The sequence below is a fragment of the Chamaea fasciata genome, unplaced genomic scaffold, assembly GCF_029207755.1.
Source record: "Chamaea fasciata isolate MVZ Bird 193981 ecotype frontalis unplaced genomic scaffold, bChaFas1.0.hap1 SCAF_6, whole genome shotgun sequence".
Classification (NCBI taxonomy): domain Eukaryota; kingdom Metazoa; phylum Chordata; class Aves; order Passeriformes; family Sylviidae; genus Chamaea; species Chamaea fasciata.
Window position 1 is genome coordinate 61,537,989 of NW_027094091.1, and position 19,470 is coordinate 61,557,458.

A 19,470-nucleotide genomic window follows, 5' to 3' on the forward strand; every position below is an offset into this window, starting at 1 on the left:
CCAATTAATTAATTAATTACTACTTTCAGTTTATTATTTTAGCTTTTGTAATTTTATTGAAGGGAAAAAAAAAAAGGAATGTGTTAATTTTTTTTCCTTTTGCTCCTTTTCCTATATGCAATCCAAACTGAACTTCAGGTTTTTAGTGATAATTCTGTACATTTCTTATAGTATTTCTAACAGCACATTTCAGTACAACTAAATGACAACTGATATACACTGAAACATGACCACTAAATAAAGTGCTTTTATGGAGAAAGTGAGCTTTATTTTTGTCCCTACCCCAAGCATAGCTTTCTGATGGCAAAGGCAAAACAAAAGGTGAGTATTTATTTACAGTGTAATGATTAACATTATCACTTATGGAAGCCAGGGACCATTCAGCCATGCAGATACACTTATTGTAACAGCACTAATTAGCAGGCTCTTTCTAGGACCAGGATCACACCCATTGCCCAGCCCAGAAAGGCATTTGACCCACAGCCTGACCTGCTACTATTAAATTTTTAGAAGGGCCATGCTGGCACAATGTGGTTTCCTCCCCAAGTGCCTGTCTCTTCCTTGTTCTTTACCCATCAGCCTCCCTCAGCAGGGACAGCTGTAGGTGTAGATCAGAGCTCAGGAAGGCAGCATGCAGATATCATATTCTGGCTGGCTGTGAGGGCAAGACACCCATGCATGAAGTGCCAGCAGCAGGGAATGGGGATTTCAGACTGGAGTTTCAGACTACCTCTGACTCCACTACTGCCAGGCATAACCTCCCTGTGGCTCTTACTCTTGCACTGAGCCACAACTGAAATCCTAAAATGGTCAGGGAGGTAGTACAGCTTCCTTGGCCTTAAAGAAAGGACTGGGGAAGGTGAAAGCAGGAACACAGTGTTCACAGGTTTGGAAATAAAATTAAAAATTTGCCTTTTAGGTGCTGGGATCACTGGTGCTAAGACAGGAAGGCTAAATGCTGTGATGGAGTGAACACAATAAAAGCAAAGTTGTGTTTTTATTTACTACATTAGGAAAAGCTCCATGACCATCTGATCTACATTGGCACAATTTAGGTAAGGTGAAAGGGTCAGGGGTTCAATTCTCACCAAATGCAGCAGGATGTCTGCCCTCAGGAGCAGTTTGGCAAGGTTTGCTCACAGCTGACCAGTGCAATGAACATGTGACTGGGTGGTATTGGCTGGAGGAGGAGCTCCATGGGTCAGGGCTGAGATATTCAGAATTGCTGTCAGGCTGACTTTGGGGTTCAGCCAGTTGTATGCCATAGCCCAGCACCATGATGCAGCAGTGAAGTGTGTCCAGAATTTAATTTTTAAAGCTGTATTTATACTCGACTTCATTCTGGGTAGGCTGGCTGTGGAGCTCTAAGCAGCTTCCAAATGCAAGTTGTCCTGTTTTGTACCTAGAGCTGCTGCAGACACAGCCAAGATATACATTGTTCCTTGTCTAAAGAGCCTGCCTGCAGCAAGGGCTGGCTTTTTCTGTGGCAGCCTGAACCTACTGTATTATAGCTCACAATTTGCATTTTGTTTTAGGAATCCTAACAGAATGTTTTTGACTTAGCCAGAAATCCTATCTGCAGGGAGAAGCTCACATGTCCCCCCATGGTCCCCAGCGCTCCCTCTGGGACAAGGGGACATAAACCTTGTTTGCAGACTGCTTCTAAAAATGACAGAGCTCACGGTGGGGCATCTCAGCACCAGATTTCAGTGGATGAGTCTGAAGGAAGCATTCCCTTAGCTAACTGCTAGCCAGGAAAGGGGAGGAACAGCAGGGCTCATGGGTGCTTGCTCCCTGCCCTGTTCCCAGCTCCAGCTGGCAGCAGGCCTCTGTCCTACTGCACTAGGGACCCCGCACCATACTCTCCATCCATACCTGCCTGCACGAGGCCCAAGACATAATGTGGATTTGGTCTGAAATTCTGATTATGGACAAAATTACCTAACATTTCACAAGGACAATTAGGTGGAGCACAGTCTTTTGTGCGTGCACCGCTTTCCCTAAGTGGAGGAAGGCAAGAAAAGTTCGGTGAAAGACGAGATGAGGCTGTAATAGGATTTCTCATCGTCCGTGAGCCCTGCGTTGCCCGGTCTGATCACCACAGCCACGTGAGTGTCCGCCTCCTCGGCCGCATTGGCTTCTGAAACAGAGCAGGGAGAGTGCAGGTGAGAGCTGTTACTGACCCCTTCACATCAGGGTCCTTGAGGCTTGAGGATGCCCCAGAACACTCCAGTGCTTTTAAGGGCTGAGACTGAGAAAGCAGCGTTTGCACGTGGCAGGGCTCTAGAGGAACCAGCTCCTGGCAGACCTGCTGTGGATGGCTGTAGCTGCAGGAATGGACAGGAGCTGGCTGCCTCACCATCCCCTCCCCTCTGCCAGCTGATGGCTGTCCAAGGCACCTTGCAGGCAGCATGCACCATCCATCAGCTCGAGTCCTGTCATGAGGCTGTGGTCAGCCTATGGCATTTGTGAGTCAAACACCCCCCTCCCCCAGTCACTTCTCACAAGCTTCTTTTTGCTCCCCGAGCACAAAAGGCCACTGGAAGATGATCGAGGGAAAAGGAGGTAACTACAAGCTCCCACCAGCTCTGCTGCCAAAGCTGGGGAGGAGGTAAGGACTAACTCCAGGGACTGAGCTGGCTTAGACTGAGACTCAGTGCCATTTCTGCCAGAAAAATGATTCCAGCAAAAGCAGGAAATCAAATTAGCTTTCTCAAGCCTGGCTTTCCAGGGGTCAAGCCTTGGCAACCTGAAGCAATGTTTTCCTGCTGCTGAACACAACCTAACCGTGAGTGGCACGAAGAACCAGCCACGTAGCAACACAGCAAACACCATCATTTCCCCTGAGCACTGGCCAAACCACTGACCCTGTTTGTAAATGGCGCATGCTTCAGCTCTGCTTCAGCAGTCTCTCCCTCCTGGCTGGTGCAAAGGCAGGTTTTCTACTTGACCTATTTTCCCTCATTGCAGCGCTGCACACGGACATCCCGCTGCTTGCTGTGTGCAAGCCCGGGTGTGTAAAGAAGGAGGATGGCAGTAGCTAGAGGGAAGGTGCTGAAGCGTTTCTGGGGGGCTTGAAAGAAGTCAGCAGTGCACCTTTGAAGAGCAGCTGGCTCCCCTGCACAGGTGAGAGCCAGCAGGACTGGCAGGTCACGTACCTCGAGGGACATCTGTCAGGAAGAGGATGTTGTTGGTGGCGCACCCAATACTGGCGGCGATCCTCCTGTAGCTCTCACTTTCTACCTTGGGGCCTATTTTGGTATCAAAGTGGCCATCAAAGAGCTGAAAGAGAGAGAGAAGCACAGGCCATTGCTGAGTGCCACCTGAAGAGCAGGGATAAACCTCCCTCCCTCCTTTTCTGCCACAGTAATGAGGGGTTGGTGCAGCCATGCTCTCACAGTCAACTGCTTGAGCGGGATTCTCATGGATCAAACCCACTGCCCCAGCTTCCTGTCACAGAATTCATACACAAAGTATTATTACAGCAAGGGAGGTTGTGAGGGGAGTGCTCTGCAGGGGGAAAAGCTGTAAGGAAGGTGGTAATGTTATCTACCTCTAAGATATCACCTTCTGTAGAGTATCCAAACAGAAGCTTCTGGGCTTCAACGCTGCCTGAGGAGTAGATATAGACCTTCATCCCTGCTTCCCTCCACTTCCGGATGGCTGGAACAACGTCCTCGAAGATTCTGGAGCAAAACAGGGCAGGAGGTAAGGGCAAACCCAGAGGCACCTGGAGGGACATCATTAGCCAGGCACTGTGACAATTAGTTTTGTCCCATTAGTTTGCAAGGGGACTTAATTTTCAATCTGCTCAGGGCTCCTGAAACCAGGGAGTCTCTTCCAGCAGCAGGTGATGCAGAGCTGCGCAAGGAGATTTTAGAGATCTCACTCCTTGAATGCAGCCAAGCAGGCAGCTTTCTCCACAGTTTTTGGGTCACTGTAAGACAATTTAGCCTTGTTTTTAAAAATGAAACAAACAGGATATCTGTCTCTCCTGACTTGTTTTTGGGGTTTGTTACTTTCTCTGGTGGATGTTTACATTTTTCTGTGAGCTCATTTTCTTCTTCCTCCTTCCTCATTTGACAAAACACTTTGTGAATTTATGGGCTTGTTTTACTTACTTAGAGACCTGAAATGCATAGTTTAACCAAGTATCTCTTAAGTAAGAAGATCAGGCTTAATTTCAGTTGTCCCTACTTATGCACTCCTGTGTTGTGGCTGAAACATAAAGTGGAACCTGAGGACAAGAAGAAGCGGAAAGGCAGGAAACACACAGGTAAAAGACAAAGCAGGAGGAAACAACTGAAAGGGTCTGACCCTACAACCCTGACATGTTTATACTTGTTCCAAAATATGAGTGCAATTTGGGGATAAAAAATGCAAGACAGACAACTATAAGATACTGTGCCTTAGACTTTTAGTTTACCAAGAAAGCTCTCAAATATTGGCTTTATCTGCTGAGCTAGTGATGCTACTAGTACTTGTAAGTGGAGTTGTTCCCAGGAATAGCTTACGCAGCTATTCTGCCAATAAACTTTGAGGAAAGCTGCCCCCCACACCTGCCCCCCAGGGAGAGGGCACACAACTACTCACACAATTACTCACTCTCCTTTGACGTGCCCGGTGGCATAGGCTGCCCTCCACATGTGGCCCTGCAGCTGCTTCAGTGCCGTGGTCTTCCTGTCCAGGGACATCTGCCAGTGCACGTTGTCCACAACCGCCTGGATGACGCGCTCCAGCTCCTCCTCCCCGCTGCCGCTCTCCAGGGGGATCGGCACGGCCCCGTCCAGGCTGGAGTCCTCCTGAGCCTGGAAAGTGGCATGAGAGCATGGTGTTAACAGTGCCAAGGTCGTGGGCTTGATCCCTGTTCACTGAAGAGTTGGGCTGGCTGATCCTTGCAGGTCCCCTCCAGCTCAGAATATTCTGTGATTCTGTGCAATCATCCACGATAAGAAGAGGGGAAGGAAGAGGTGGAGCAATTTCAACACCTCTAATGTAGGAAAGTGGTCTAACACCTGCCTCCATGCACCCCTGTGCAGGACACTGCTTGAACTGCTCTTCACGTGAGGGATTACAACAACGTCTGAATGCTTTTCTCAATGGAAAATTGAGACTTCAGTTGTGTTTAGAACTACTTGCTTGGATTGTACTTTCCAAACCAAACAATTAGCATTACTGTAGCCGTATTGTAAATACTCTAATGAGAACTATGCTTGCTTAAGTATTTAATTACTGTAATTAAGGCAAAGAAGCAAATGCATTTGTTGGCTTCAGCCACAAGTCTCAAATTGATGCTGTGTCCCTGTACAGAAGCAGCATCCACTGCCCTGTGTGGAACAAGTGCTCTGCCATCCCCCCGTGCTGCTTCCCAAAAGAGGTTTGGATTCAACAAGAGAAGGGCACAGTGCAGGCAAAAAGCTGGAAAGTCTTGCCCCAGCTGCTGCCCAGGGGCTGTGAAAGGCAAGCTGAGCTGAGGGAAGCTGCTGCCTGCCAAGCACAACCCTACGCTTTGGATGGGGGAGAATCCAACCATCGAGGCAACTGGCCTCCGTGGATGAGGGCAAAGAGATAGGAACAAATGTGGGGTGACCAGTGACCTGAAATCCAAGTGACCTGAAGCCTCGGGCATGCTACGACAATGCAGAGACAAGGAATAACTCTGTTACTTAACCTGTTTCCTCAGAAGTCCGACATCCCGCTGGCACTCCTCCTCCTCCCAGTGGGCACGCAGATACTCCTTCACGTTGTCTTTGATGTAAGGGAACAAGGTCTCCTGGCAGAAAAACAGGAAGCTGCTCCTTTAACCTGGCAGAGGTGAGGCTGACCGGCTTTGAAAGGAACCGATCGCACATGCTGCCATGTACAGTCATTTTCCCAAACTTAAGCTTCCCTTACAGTGCTGCAGCTGGTGGAACTTCCTGCCAAGGGTGTTTGCCTGGTCACAGCACTGAGCCAGCCCCAGGCCAGGATCAGCACAGGTGGATTTTTTACACAAATGTTTACGTAGCTGAAAGTTTTAAAGCGAAAGGTGGGTGATCACTTTTCCTGGGCTTGCCAAAAAATGTCTCAAATGGCACATGTGACCCCACATTCCCACCAGCTGAGGAGTACAAGGCTGTATGTACTCTGAACAGGTAAGATAGGCTGTTGTATTTTTGATGGGGCACTTGTCCTTGCAAAGGTCATTCTGAAAACACATCTCAACCTCTAAGCAAAGCTAAACAACCTTTTAAAATTAAAAGCCTGGTCCGGTGACACTGAACACCACAGGGCAGTCTTGCAAATTATATTAAATGGGGTTTGGGAAAAGTGCCACAGGAAAATTACAAACCTTCACAGAGATCCCAAGGGCAACCAGAAATAATTACAAATTGCTCTCATTAGTGGTGTTTCACAAGTCAGAAGCCACAACCAGCCACCATGCATCGCTGTGTGTGGGAAGCCTCAGGTCAAGGAAAAGGGCAGGGAAGTCCTTCCTTTGGGTAGAGAACTTAATTGGGAAAAAATTAACCTGAACTCACCTCTCCTCAAAAAATGGCCCATAGTTTCTAGTTTCTTGTTCCTTGTTGGTTGTCATTAGCTTGTTACTGAATTAAGAAAGCAGTGGTCCTGAGAGTGTGATGTGGTGGCAGAACTGCAGGATTTTCTATTGCTCTAATACTGTGTTTTCCATGTTGTTTATTTTAAAAACAATGCAAATTGCCTAAAGAATTACCACAAACTTGTCTAGGGAAATCAAAAGCCTTGTAATGCCCCCAGTTACTTTCTTATTTCCTTTACTTTCAAACTATCTTTTAAATAATGGAGAAAATTAAAGAGAATCCGTTGGGAAATTCAGCTGACCTGCTGGCTTGGTTTAACCTCCTTTACAACTCGGATGTCAAAAGGACCCAATTGTTTTTCAAAAGCAGTGTTTCATACTCTTGTGCTGAAAAACTTCCAGACAGACTCTGAAAGATCAGTGGGTTCTGTGATTTGGGGGATTTTAAAAGGGCAAAAAAATCTTGGTTCACTGGCAAATGCATCGGTCCGTGAACTAAGAGGGGACACCCAAGTGACAGATGGAGTAGTGAAGAGCCAGTGAGACAGATGGTTTACGGATGTCAAGAGTGATCCCAGTCAATGATGTACCAAGTTTAATAGGCCATGAGTCTGTGTGAAAGAAAGATTCCAAATACTCTCTTTTCTGGGATCTTTCCTTAATCCACCCATCAACTGACTCGTTCTATTTCCTTACTTTGCAGATTCAGTAATCCTAACATTAGAGAAAAGATTAAATAAAATCGTTTAATATTGAAGAATAAATTGCTGAACCATCAGTGGACCTTTCAAAGGCAAATAGAGGTTAACTGAAAGACCAAATGAACTAACTTGTTCCGAGCATTTTCAGGATTTCCATCAAACTGAATTTTATTGAGAACCAAAACTCACTTGGCCTCCCTGCAACAGAAGGACTTTGGGTGGAAACCCAAAGTCTCAGGTGCATGGCATTGTTGTTTGCACAACTGCAAAACAGCTTCAAGGTGAACAGAAACAACTTAGTTGCTCTGTTAGATATTTAGTGAGAAACCTGAGCTGTCCAAAACCTGAGCTGTTTGAATTGAAAGATATCGAGGGGAGGGAGGCAGGTGTAATGCCACCTAGGCCTGAAGTTTCTTCCAGAGCACTGGAAGAACATGGACAGCACAGATGTAGGTCATGCTGTTCATCTGTTCGACTGTGTTTAGCAGAAGCCTCTAGAAAGCCTGAAAGGAGCCTTCACCTGCCATGTGGGTCACAAAGCACCTCTGCAAGGCACTGGCCGCAAAGATCTACCAAAAGCTGTGATGTCTCATGGAGAAATCCAGGTTAACTATCGGCAGGAGAAGGGATACATCCGTTCGCTGTTTCAGCAAGCCGCTCCCTGCCGCGAACCAAAGCCTCCCGGAGAGGAAGGACCCGCGGCTACTACAATTTGCGGTTCTCCGAGCGCCTATGACTCGCAGACTTCCCAGTCCCCTCGGTTCTGCCCCTAAACCGGCATTTCCAGCAGCCTTTAGCTTTTCCCTAGGCAAGGGAAGCCACTCGCTGCCACTACGGTCCCTGTCGCGTTCGGTCGGTGTGTCCCCCGCGCTGCCCTCCCGAGGGCAGGACACGCTCCCCCGGCACGCCGCGGGCACCTGGCTGTACCAGCCCCTCCCGAGGGGAATAACCCCAACAAATATCGATTACTGCAAATCGGTAATTACTGAAATTAAGGTCAAGAAGCATCGTACTTCAAAGGGATCGCGCACTTGAGGCTCTCTGCAGACCCGGGTGCGGTGCTGCAGCTCCAGCCATCAAAGGAACAGCGATGCTCGAGGGCTTTTCCCGGATGAGGCTGCGAGCACTCCAACTGCCCTATATCCATGGAAAAAATCCCTGACCTGCCCGAATCTCCGCGGCAGCGACCTGCTCTCCTGCCCACCAAGGGGGCGGCCGATCGGCAAGACAAGGCGTATTCTCTCGCCAGCATTATTCGGAGAAACGCAGAAAACGGGTCACGGCTTTCGCTCCCGGCGGCACCTCGGCCTGCCTTGAGGGGAGCTGGCAGGGCAGGGGAGGTCACGGTACGGACGGCGATGCTACGGGAGTCCCCCGCGACGCCAGGGCTGGGGGGTCACGACAGGGGCGGCGATGCTACCGCAGCACTCGCGGTGCCGGCGGCCACCGGGTCTCACCTGGACGAAGGCGATGGGGGTGGTGGTGCCCTCGATGTCCAGCAGGATGGCGCGCACCTCCGCCGGCACCGGCAGCACGCCCATGGCGGCGGCGGCGGCACGTGGGGCGCACCGGGGACGCGCGGCGGCGGCGGGGAGCGCCGCGCCGCCTGTGCCCGCCCACGGAGCGCCCGCCCCGCCCCTCCCCGCCGCCCCCGGAACGAGGTTTCCGGGTGACGCGTTACAACCCACCGCCGGCCGGCCCGCTCAGCCCCGGCGCCCGCCCGTCCCGGTAGCCGGTGCGGCGGTGCCCGCGCCCGCCGGGAGCAGCGGCCCCGGCCCGGCCCAGCCCGCGCGATGGCGGCCGCAGGGCGGCTGCTGCAGCCCCGCCGCGGGCCGCCGGGGGCGCTGCGGCGCCGGGCGGGAGGGCGGCGCTGATTGGCTGCCGGCGCGGGTATATAAGGGAGGCGCAGGCGGTGCCCGGATCTCTTCCGCCGCCATTTTCTGCCGGGCGCAGGTCTCCGCTGTCTCGCCGCTCGCACGAGCACCCCCGCCGCCCTCACCCCGCCATGGAGGACGCGACCGAGATGAGCGGCGGCCAGGAGGAGTTCGCCGAGGGCTCCAAGATCAACGCGAGCAAGAACCAGCAGGACGACGGGTAGGGCCGGGGACGTGGTGGGGGGGAGGTGTGGGGGAGTCGCGCGTTTGTCTCCTCCGCCCGCCCCGCGGCTCGGGGGCGCGGCTCGGTGGCCGGGGGGAGCGCGGCCTTCCCTTCCCGCACCATGGCCGCGCCCGCCTTTGTGTCCCGGGCGGGTGACCCAGTTTCCGCGGGGCGGGGACACGGGCGGGGGGGCCGAGCGGGGCCGTGACGTCACCGGCGGCCTGTGGGGGCGCGGGGGGGCTCCCCCGGCTCTCCCTCACCCGAATCCGTGCGCGTGTCCTGCCCTCCAGGAAAATGTTCATCGGAGGCCTCAGCTGGGACACCAGCAAGAAGGACCTGACGGAGTATCTCTCGCGCTTTGGCGAGGTCGTGGATTGCACAATCAAAACAGACCCGGTCACTGGAAGGTCGAGGGGGTTTGGGTTCGTGCTCTTCAAGGATGCTGCCAGCGTGGAGAAGGTGGGCGCTTTTCCTGCGGACCGATGGCATGAAGCCGGCTCTTGTAGCTGTAGGGATCTAAGGTTTTATTTCTTTGTCTGCCTTTTAGGTGTTGGAACTGAAGGAACACAAACTGGATGGGAAGTTAATAGATCCTAAAAGGGCAAAAGCGCTCAAAGGGAAGGAGCCACCCAAAAAAGTGTTTGTTGGTGGGCTGAGTCCAGATACATCTGAAGAACAGATTAAGGAGTACTTCGGTGCTTTTGGCGAGGTATAGTATATTTGCATACACCAGCGGTACTCAAGTGTAGTCTTGCTCTCTTTTAAGAAAGAATTTGTGAGGAGGTAGTTGGCCAAAACCAGAGATAGTTGAATCTATACGTTAATGATTCCATAAAATTGTAATGGTCTGGTTTATAGCTGCCAGAAGTAGTCAGCATAGATTCTGCGCTCCCAGATGGTTTTTGGTGGCATAAAAAGTTGCCTACAGATTTCATGTATTATATTTAATGTTTATATTTATTTTAATTTCAGATTGAAAACATTGAACTTCCCATGGATACAAAGACGAATGAAAGGAGGGGCTTCTGTTTTATCACATACACAGACGAAGAGCCAGTAAAGAAGTTACTAGAGAGCAGATACCACCAGATTGGTTCGGGCAAGGTGGGAAAACTCTTGTTCTTAGCATGTGGAATCTATCTCTGTAGGCTTCTGTGAAAGCAGATCACAAAATTCTCTTGGAATTCTTGATAAGTTAAAAGATTTCTGTCCTTACAGTGTGAGATCAAAGTAGCACAGCCCAAAGAGGTGTACAGGCAGCAGCAGCAGCAGCAGAAAGGAGGGAAAAGCAATTCTTCTGGTGGACGTGGAGGCGGACGGGGGCGTGGACGGGGTGAGTGTTCTCAGTGGTTCTATTAATGTAAGTACTCACCAGACACTCTGTGGATATTCCAGGTTGCAGGCTGTGTGCACATCTCATGTTTAAATCAAATGTGCAAAGTAGCCTGTTAATTAGTGGTGTTTTGGTGGTTATGGTTGCTTGTTGAAGCTGAGCAATCTCATCTTGCTCTGATTGCATTTAAGTGGTGAAGGGGCAAGGTGGACATAGGGTACAGCGTTTGTACGCCCTTAGTGCAGTGTAGCCAGTGCAGTTACACTTTCACTTGGAAGGGATACACTTAATTGGCCCGTGGGCCAGAAACCAGGGGCTGTTTGCTAAGGAATGGGGTGGTCACTGCTGCACCTTCAAATGGATCAGAAGAAATCAGCTGTTGCTACAGGTTAATGCATGTCAATCTTTAAAGGTCAAACAGTCACAACTCAGACCACGCAGTAAGGCTTGCCTCATGCTGTCACTTGCTGCTCAGGCAATTACTGATTATTCCCATATCCAAAAAGTTAGATGAAGGGCACAGGAGAGAAGTGAAGTAAGTTTTGAAACTTACACTTGCTATACTTGCTTTCAGGTCAGGGACAAAACTGGAACCAAGGATTTAATAACTACTACGATCAAGGCTATGGGAATTACAACAGCGCTTACAGTGATCAGAGCTACAGTGGCTATGGAGGCTACGACTACTCTGGGTACAACTATCCCAACTATGGATATGGGCCGGGATACACAGATTACAGTGGTAAGTGGTCTTGCCCTCCATCCCGACAACAAGAGCACGCATCCCCTCTGTGGAACGTTGCTCTTACTCTGCCCATGGCTCTAAAGAGGAGATCTCTCTGCTGTGTGCAGTCTCCTTCTGGGGCTGGATGTTGATGCTTGTGGGTTAACGCTTGTGTTCCTTCCCCACGCGTTCCCTGCAGGCCAGCAAAGCACATATGGGAAGGCGTCCCGTGGAGGCGGCAACCACCAAAACAACTACCAGCCCTACTAAAGCAGTACCTAGTACCTGAGCAACAGGTGTGTACACGAGTGCAAGCTCCACTCCGACTATGTCTAATCTAATTTAAAGATCAATAGACAAACGAAGAGTAAAAACTTGCCTAGCATGACTTTTCCTTTAATTAAGCTTTTGTTAACTTAAAAAATACTTTTTTTTTTAAACCCAGCTTTGCCTACGTGTCTATAGATCTTTAACTTTGTAAAAATGTGACTTTATCTTCTTTAGTACTTCAGAAAAACATAAGAGTTTTTCTGGTTTGCGTTGTGTACCAGGTGGTCTAGAGGAATAATTAAACTTATTAGAAGTATTAACAGGTAAAGTACTGAAATGGGTACAACTTAAGGAAAACAAGAATGTTGTCTTCTAACTCTGACATTATACCTTGTTTGTACCCGCCAGCGGGAACTTCATTGCAGGCCGTGTGTCACCCTGACCACGTCTATCTCTGGGGTCGCACGTTGCAGGCAGAGCGCAAGGCATACACCAGAAAACGCTGTCCTGTGGTATGGTCTCTTCCAACTTCATGTACCAGCGTAAAGATTAAAGTGGAAAACTTCAGACTTTGGCTTCTTTTTTTAATCTTTTTTGGAGATTAAGTGTCTTTAACTTAAATGGTTTTTTACAGGAGTTAAAGTACATAAATGCCTTTACAGCTTAATCATTTGGTCTTCTGTTTAGTGTTGTATTTCAATTGTGGAACCTCATTTTAAATGTGCATTCTTTAAGATTTTAATGCTTGCTTTTTTCTTTTTATAGCTAATAGTGAAATCTGCAAACCAAAACGAACTTTTAAATCTGGATAAACATTAAAGATCATATGCATATGGACTGTCTGAACTAAAGTGACCTGACGTGTGTTGCACATAAGTCGTTTAGTTGTATGAACAAATAATCAGAAGGCCTTTTGGCAGTGTTTCCAGTGGAAAAGAAAGTGATCCAGAGCCTGCTTACTTATCTAAAGCGGATGGTTGTTGTTTTGGAGCAGCCTCCTAGATGGGCTGAATGGCAGTATTTGGGAAAAATAAATTACTGATGGGTAATTAATCAAACCTCTCTTGTGTTACCTTAATAAATATGCATATGATCTTTAACAGTGAAGAAAGGAATATATAGAAGACTTAAAGCAGTTCATGAAAATGGACCTTTTAACAATCCTGTAGTAATTGCCACAGATCTGACATGCATTTTGTCTTGATTTTTTAGGTAGAGATACTGCACCAAAAAGCCATCTTGCAGCGCATCGTGAGTGAATGGAGGGTGGTCTTCGTGAGAGGAAATGACTATTTTGTAAAAGACTTTTAGTGTACGACACAACTGTGTCCAACTGTACATAGCGGCCGACTAGTTTTCTTTTATGGTTTTTACTTTCTTTTTGCCATTCATGTTATGACACAATGTGGACTTGTGTTTATACAAACTTTATTTGTATAATTTCATGTTAAAAGATTCTCTAATAAATGCTTACTTAAGTGAGTGTGTAGTCTTGCTGTCACCTTAAAGTGGTGTAACTACAGTTTTACTTGGATAGAAGGGCAGGTACCTCTCTGGAGATCAGGTTACTGTGAGAACAGGTCCATACCATCCACCCCATTCTTCCTCCTGCTCTGTTCTGAGAGCGCCAGAGTGCTTGGAATTAGCGTCATTGTGGAAGATGGCAGTCACGTCCTCCTCTCTGCAGCAACGAGGCAAGAGTGGTCTGTGGCACAACATATCAGTGTTTCTCAGTAAACAGTGAGTTCCTATGCTGCATTTGTGCAGCACTGTCCTCCACACCGGCTGAGGGAGGCTTGTGCCACAGGGACATGGCTTCATTGCTGCGGTGGTTTGTTAATACACAAAGCTCTGCTGAGAGCCAAGTTTTACTTCAATCTTTGATCCTGCTGCTCTCCTCGGCCCTAGTGAGGTCACACCTGGAGTACTCTGTCCAGCTCTGGGCTCCTCAGCACAAGAAAGGCAAAGGGCTCCTGGAGAGGAGGGTCCAGTGAAGGGCTCAGAGGTGATGAGGGGGCTGGAGCATCTCCCTTACGAGGAGAGACTGCAGGAGCCGGGCCAGTGCGGTCTGGAGAAGACTGAAGGGGATCCCAGCAATGCACATCAGTGTCTCAAAGGCAGGTGCCAGGAGGATGGTGCCTGACACTTCACAGTGGTGCCCAGTGACAGGGTGAGGAGCAGTGGCCACTAACAAACCCAACAAGTTCCACCTAAACCTGAGGAAGAGCGTCTTTACCCTGAGGGTGGCAGAGCACTGGCACAGCTGCCCAGGGAGGTTGCGGAGTCTCGCTCTCTGGAGCCATTCCAAACCCAGGGCGGCCCGTTCCTGTGTCACCCGCTCCAGGGGGCCCTGCTTTGGGCGGGGGGCCGGACTGGACGGTCTCCAGAGGCCCAGTCCAGCCCTCTGGATTCTGTGACGGTCCGTGGCGGCCCCCCGGCTCCGGCCGCTGCCGGGGCTGTGCCGGCGCTCCCCCCGCGCTCCCCCCGGCTCCCGGGGGCGGCGTCACGTGTCCCGCCCGCCGCGCTCCTTCCGGCCGCCATTTTAGGTTGGGTCGGTGGCGGCGCCATTAAAAACAGGGAGCAAGAGGAGGAGGGATCGGCGGGATCGGCGCGCTTGGCCGGGGCCGCCAGCGGGGCCGGGGCCTCGGCGGGGAGGCGGCGGCACCGGGGGTGGCCGGTGCGGGGCGGCGGCGCCATGTCGGATCAGCAGTTCGCTCTGGACTCGGCGGCGGTAGCGGCCGGCGCCGGGGGCAGCGCGGCGGAGCCGGCGGAGCAGCCCGAGGGGCAGGCGGGGGCGGCGAGCACCGATGGGGGAGGCGGCGGCGGCGGCGGCGGCGGCGGGATCGAGTCGGAGGGAGCCAAGATCGACGCCAGCAAGAACGAGGAGGACGAGGGGTGAGCGGCGGGGGCGGGCTGTGTGTCCCGGGCGGGGCCCCGCGCCCCCGGCCCCGTTCGCCGCCCTGTTTGTTTACTTGGCGCCTCGGAGACGTCACGGGCCGGGCCGGGCCGGGCCGGGCGGCGGGGGCGGCGTCTGGTCCCGCAGTGTACTAACGGTGTGGTGTGCCTGGAACTGCAGACCCCTTTTACTAATTTTTCTTTTCAGCGATGCCTTTTGTATGAGTAAAAGTGCGGTGCGTGCGTGAAGACCGTAACTCTGTGTAGCCGAATGCTCTGGTCGCATTGCCCTGTGCTGCAAACATTACAGCGTGTCAGCTGAGTGCCACGGGCGTCAGGCACCGGGACTTCTTCCCAGCCTGAAACAGTCCTCTGCTCCTCACGGAACTTGCTGTCAGGAGGAGCATGTTAGGTGGTGTCCGAACTTGAGTAGGAGTCGAACAGGCAGGAAGCTGAGTCCGGGGGAGGTTCGGGTTATGCACCAGGAAAAGGTTGTTCAGCTAGAGGGCGGTTGGGTAATGGAACAGGCTCCACAGGGAAGTGGTTACGGCACCGAGTCTGACGGAGCTCAAGAAGCACTTGGGAAATGTTCTCAGGCACATGGGGTGACTCTTGGGGTGTCCTGTGCAGGGCTGGGAGTTGGACTTGATGATTCTGATAGGTCCTTTCCAACTCAGCGTGTTCTATAACTGTTTTATGGAGAGTAAAGACAGCTGTTAATCTTCCTCGGGTCTCTGATTGGGACAGTGTCCCTTTTGTATTGTCGGTGAAATTTGTAATAAATCCAGTGCCAGGCTGACGTGCTCTGCTGTCTCCTGTTGGGCCCCTGAGAAACTCGAGCTGCAGGTCAAGGCAGAAAGTAACCTGGATAAAGAAGCACTAACTACCGTGTCCTGCATACGTGCTGCAAAACCTTCCTGAGTGTCTTCCTTCTTCTGCAATAACCTGGGATGTTGCTGAGAGAGATGTCAGTAATCTGGGGTAATGCAGAGAGAGAAAACAGAAACCCTCTTTTGAGTATTTTGCTGGAATTAGCAAAAATTAAAATGGTTTTGTTACTTTTCATCTGTTCTTAACAGCTTTAAATGCCTTTGGAATTTGCACGTTTGTTTTACTTATTACCCTTGAATGCACAGCAATTAAAGGGTTTTCATGGGCAAGCTCAGGTTCTTTTGAGGCGACTGAGCCTAGAAAAAGTTGTCTCTCAGCGATGCAGTGGCACTGGGCAGCGATTACATGTATCGCACGTTGACTTGTAGTCTAGTTCAGTCTTTTTGACCTGTCAATTCTTAATGCTGCACAGGAAACAAAGTGTTTTGGCAGCACTTCTGTTAGCAACAGGGAAAAAAAGCCATATCTGCGATACCTTATTTAGCTAAGTCTGGGGTTTGAAAGCTTTCCCAGTGCACTTCTGGTAACTTATTTTGGGAAAGTTAGACCAGCCAGACTGTGGGCTAGGAAACGTATGTATTTTAGAAGCTTTTGGCAGCGCTGTGACACTGCTCCTGAGTTGTTGTGCTCGTGTTTGTGGTGTGGCCTTGCCCTGAGCTCAGTGTCACCTTGGAGCAGTAGTTTGTGTAGGGGCACGCTGAAGCAGCCGTGCTCTGGGAGTGCACTCAAGGTGCAGTCACTGTGTGGAGAGATGAAAAACCTTCAGAGCCTGTTGGTTTCAAACTCGTGTTCTTGGTCTGTCCGTCCCTAGGGATACAAAGCAGGGTCTGTACGTTACTATTGAGACAGGTGGTTTGTGCAGCAAGTGTCAGTTCAGTAGTAGCTGCCAGAGCAGCACTGCCCCCCACGTGTCAGAAGCACGATGCTCTGTGTTTTCAGTTTGGCTGCTTAAAAAACCCTCCACAGAACAGCAGACAAGCTAAGGGCCTTAATGATGGGTGAACAAAGAGCAGAAAGCGCCTTTGATTTACTGTCTGTACCGGCATGAGGCTGCTGGTTTGCCAAGGTGGGCCGTTTCTGCCATGAAGACAGTAAGAAGTCGCAGCTGATAGAAAGGCCTGTTGGTACTTTGCTGAAGAGACATCTGGAACTAATTGGAAAAGTGGATAAAGGGATGTGGAACTGGTGCTCCTTCTTTACAGATTTGGAGACTTGTAAGAACATCTGAAGCTCCTGAACCCCTCCTCTATGGATGTTTGTCAGAAACTGAATGCTCTTGTTAATTTTGTGAGAGCACAGCTAATTCAACAGAGGTAGTTCACAGGAGCAGCTTTTGATTCGAAAGAGTTTGAGTTGGGGAGGTACAATGCTCTTTTACATGATTGGCAGGAATATTTGTGTGTGGGAAGTGGAAGGGTTGGAAACCTGATACAGTGGTTTTTCAGGTTTTCTGTTAACTGTATCTGATTGTGAAATAAATTGGGACAGTGAAAATGGGCAAAGCTTTAAAGGAAGCGCTTTTATAGATCCTAATGGATCATATTTTTTGGTTAGAGCTCACAGTAAAATCTTCTTTATCAATATTAGAAGAGATCATCTCAAATCAAATCCTCTTTTGAATGAGTTCCTAAGCCCTATGCCTAATAACCTGGAATGTTTCATTTGTGTGTATACTGGCTTGATTTTTCATATTTTAATTTTTAATGCCTTACTAACATGGTAGGATGGTTATGATTTGATTCTAAGCTTCCAGTGTGCTTTTGAAAGCACAGATTATGAATTACGTGCTGTACACATCTGCCTAGCAACATTGGTGCTATAGAAATATTGGAAAGACATTCCCTCGATGAGAATGGATTATGCCAGGTGTTTATATAAAGTTTTTGTGAGGAAAGAGAACTTCTGACCATCCAGTACTTTGCTTTTTCTGAACTGCTTTCTGGGGAAGAGAACTTGACTAAATTTTATTTTAGTTTATTAATTTGGGCATATGCCCGGTCCGACTGGTAGATAAATGCTTCTGTTTTAACCACACTTCCTTACAAATCTAATCTGCCTGTGTTTCATGAACAGTTGTGAGGAGGCTCCGCAGATAACTGAAAGGAATTAAACCTTTGTGGGGATGTAAAGAAGTAGTAGAATATCTTTTTGTCACTGCTAGTGGTTTCTTGGGACAGCAGAGTAAGCAGCTGCAGGAGAAGACCGTGAAAAATGTTTGTGTATGTGGAAGTCTTTATCTGTCTGGGCCAGAATCATTTAAGCAAGTTGTCAAAAAGTGCAGGCCTGTGTGTGTAGTGACTGATAAAATCCTGCTGGTTCCGTTCATTAGGCAGTTGAGCTCATAAAGTTTGGCAGTGCAGGATTTTGGGTAACACACATTTACAGATTGACCGACTTGTCTTAACAGGAAAATGTTCATCGGTGGCCTTAGCTGGGACACAACGAAGAAGGATCTGAAGGATTACTTCTCTAAGTTTGGGGAAGTTGTAGACTGCACTCTGAAGCTGGACCCCATCACTGGGAGATCGAGAGGCTTCGGCTTTGTACTCTTCAAGGAATCAGAGAGCGTGGATAAGGTGGGATTAATGTGATGCAACGCCTCCAAAGTCAGGTGTCAGAGAGAAGGGGCTCCCTAGAACCACTGTGGGCATTGTTTGACATCTCCTGGTAAAGGTGTCTGCTGCCCGCTGCTGTGAAAGCGGCATCTGCAAAGAACTTCCAGTCTTTGCATTCCAGAGCTGTAATGTGAACCCCTAGAGTAGAGCCAGTAGCTTTGATACATTTGGGCTCTATCCAAGCAAAAATTAGCTGTTAGCTTTTCTAAAATGCTGTGGATACAGCACATAGAAAAGTTTTCACCTTCATGACTTTTGTGATATCCAAAGTACAGATTTTTTACTTCATAAGGTTTGAGGATGACAAGAGTACTTTTTGAGAAATATCATACTCTTGCTTCTGTGATGGGTAACAGGTGGTTCCAGTTGTCAGAACTGACTGTGTCAGTGGATAGTGATCAAAAATCACAGAACTCCGTGTTTTGGTGTGATCCAAGTATTGAAACTTAAGTACATTTGACCTTACTCAAAACAGCAGTGAAACATTTAGTTTTAACTAAGCTCTGTAAGATTGTGTTTTAATTTTCCTCAGGTCATGGACCAGAAGGAACACAAGCTGAATGGAAAGGTCATTGATCCAAAAAGAGCTAAGGCCATGAAAACAAAAGAACCCGTTAAAAAGATTTTTGTTGGGGGCTTATCTCCAGACACACCTGAGGAGAAAATACGGGAATATTTTGGAGCTTTTGGTGAGGTACGTGGCGAAACAAACTGCTTTTACTTGTGCAGCCTGCATGGATGCTAATGTAAGCTTAATGGCCATTGTAGCTCCGTGTGTGTTAGTGGTCAGAATTTTAATGTTTTAATTACAGGCTCTGAGTTGCACAGCCTGGTTTGATGGAAGGGGGAGCTGGGAAAAGTCAGAGAGGGGGACAGGTGTTTGGTGCTTTGGTCAGTTGAATGAGATGCTCTTCAGCCACCCCAGCTCATCTCCTGTAGCACAGATTGAGATAATTTTGCCTAAATTTTGTGCAACCCTGTAGTCTCTGTCTCTTTGTCACCAGTTTTTGGTGGTGCAGATGAGTTAAGTATCACTAAAGTTTTTAAAAGCTGGTCTTGTATGAACTTGCTACAGCTGCTGCTCCCCTTTTGGTCATCAGATGGTGCCAGCTTCAGGTTATAACTCTGTTCAGGGAATTTGGTTGCTAAATATGTGCCCTCTTACAAACTTAGAGACAGTTCACTCTGGGCTGAAGACTTCACTGTTTGTCTGGGAGGTCTCATGTGCCATATGTACAGAGAACTTTGACTCTGTATTTGTAGTCAGATTCATGTTGTCATATTCAAGTCTAAATAATTTCAGTTAACAAGTATGACCTGTTAGGAGGATTTTGGCAGGATAAAAGGTAAAATCACTTGTCTTCCACCAGGTCGAATCCATAGAGCTCCCCATGGACAACAAA

General features: G+C 49.1%; 3 protein-coding genes across 7 annotated transcripts in view; 2 read left to right on the forward strand and 1 right to left on the reverse strand.

The window, feature by feature from the left end:
* Positions 1–236: 236 nt before the first annotated feature.
* On the reverse strand, positions 237–8,926 carry ENOPH1 (enolase-phosphatase 1). Of its 2 annotated transcripts, none has more exons than XM_066186617.1 (6): positions 8,700–8,926; positions 5,672–5,773; positions 4,606–4,808; positions 3,554–3,686; positions 3,159–3,282; positions 237–2,140 (listed from the first exon to the last, which is right to left on the reverse strand). In XM_066186617.1, exons 1-6 carry the CDS (start codon positions 8,781–8,783, stop codon positions 2,001–2,003), a joined length of 786 nt encoding a protein of 261 aa, XP_066042714.1. In that variant the 5' UTR covers positions 8,784–8,926; the 3' UTR covers positions 237–2,000. The 2 variants fall into 2 exon arrangements, with proteins under 2 accessions (XP_066042714.1, XP_066042715.1); XM_066186618.1 differs by lacking the exon at positions 8,700–8,926 and adding an exon at positions 8,249–8,529.
* A 232-nt stretch (positions 8,927–9,158) lies between these two features.
* HNRNPDL (heterogeneous nuclear ribonucleoprotein D like) lies at positions 9,159–13,148 on the forward strand. Of its 2 annotated transcripts, XR_010721556.1 has the most exons (9): positions 9,159–9,336; positions 9,630–9,798; positions 9,887–10,048; positions 10,312–10,443; positions 10,558–10,672; positions 11,247–11,414; positions 11,596–11,692; positions 12,075–12,178; positions 12,879–13,148. XR_010721556.1 is itself a non-coding variant. In XM_066186616.1 (8 exons), the coding sequence occupies exons 1-7, from the start codon at positions 9,248–9,250 to the stop codon at positions 11,664–11,666; spliced, it is 906 nt and encodes a 301-aa protein (XP_066042713.1). In that variant the 5' UTR covers positions 9,159–9,247; the 3' UTR covers positions 11,667–11,692; positions 12,879–13,148. The 2 variants fall into 2 exon arrangements, 1 of the variants encoding a protein (XP_066042713.1); XM_066186616.1 differs by lacking the exon at positions 12,075–12,178.
* A 1,066-nt stretch (positions 13,149–14,214) lies between these two features.
* Positions 14,215–19,470, forward strand: part of HNRNPD (heterogeneous nuclear ribonucleoprotein D) — a 9,057-nt gene continuing 3,801 nt past the window's right edge. For all 3 annotated transcript variants that reach the window (XR_010721554.1, XR_010721555.1, XM_066186610.1), the window contains exons 1-4: positions 14,215–14,561; positions 17,860–18,028; positions 18,600–18,761; positions 19,438–19,470. The exon at positions 19,438–19,470 is cut by the window's right edge and continues 99 nt beyond it. Coding sequence is in view for 1 of the 3 variants with exons in the window: in XM_066186610.1 (XP_066042707.1) it covers positions 14,362–14,561; positions 17,860–18,028; positions 18,600–18,761; positions 19,438–19,470 (564 nt within the window). In the remaining 2 variants the exon portion in view is untranslated. The remainder of the gene's footprint in view (positions 14,562–17,859; positions 18,029–18,599; positions 18,762–19,437) is intronic.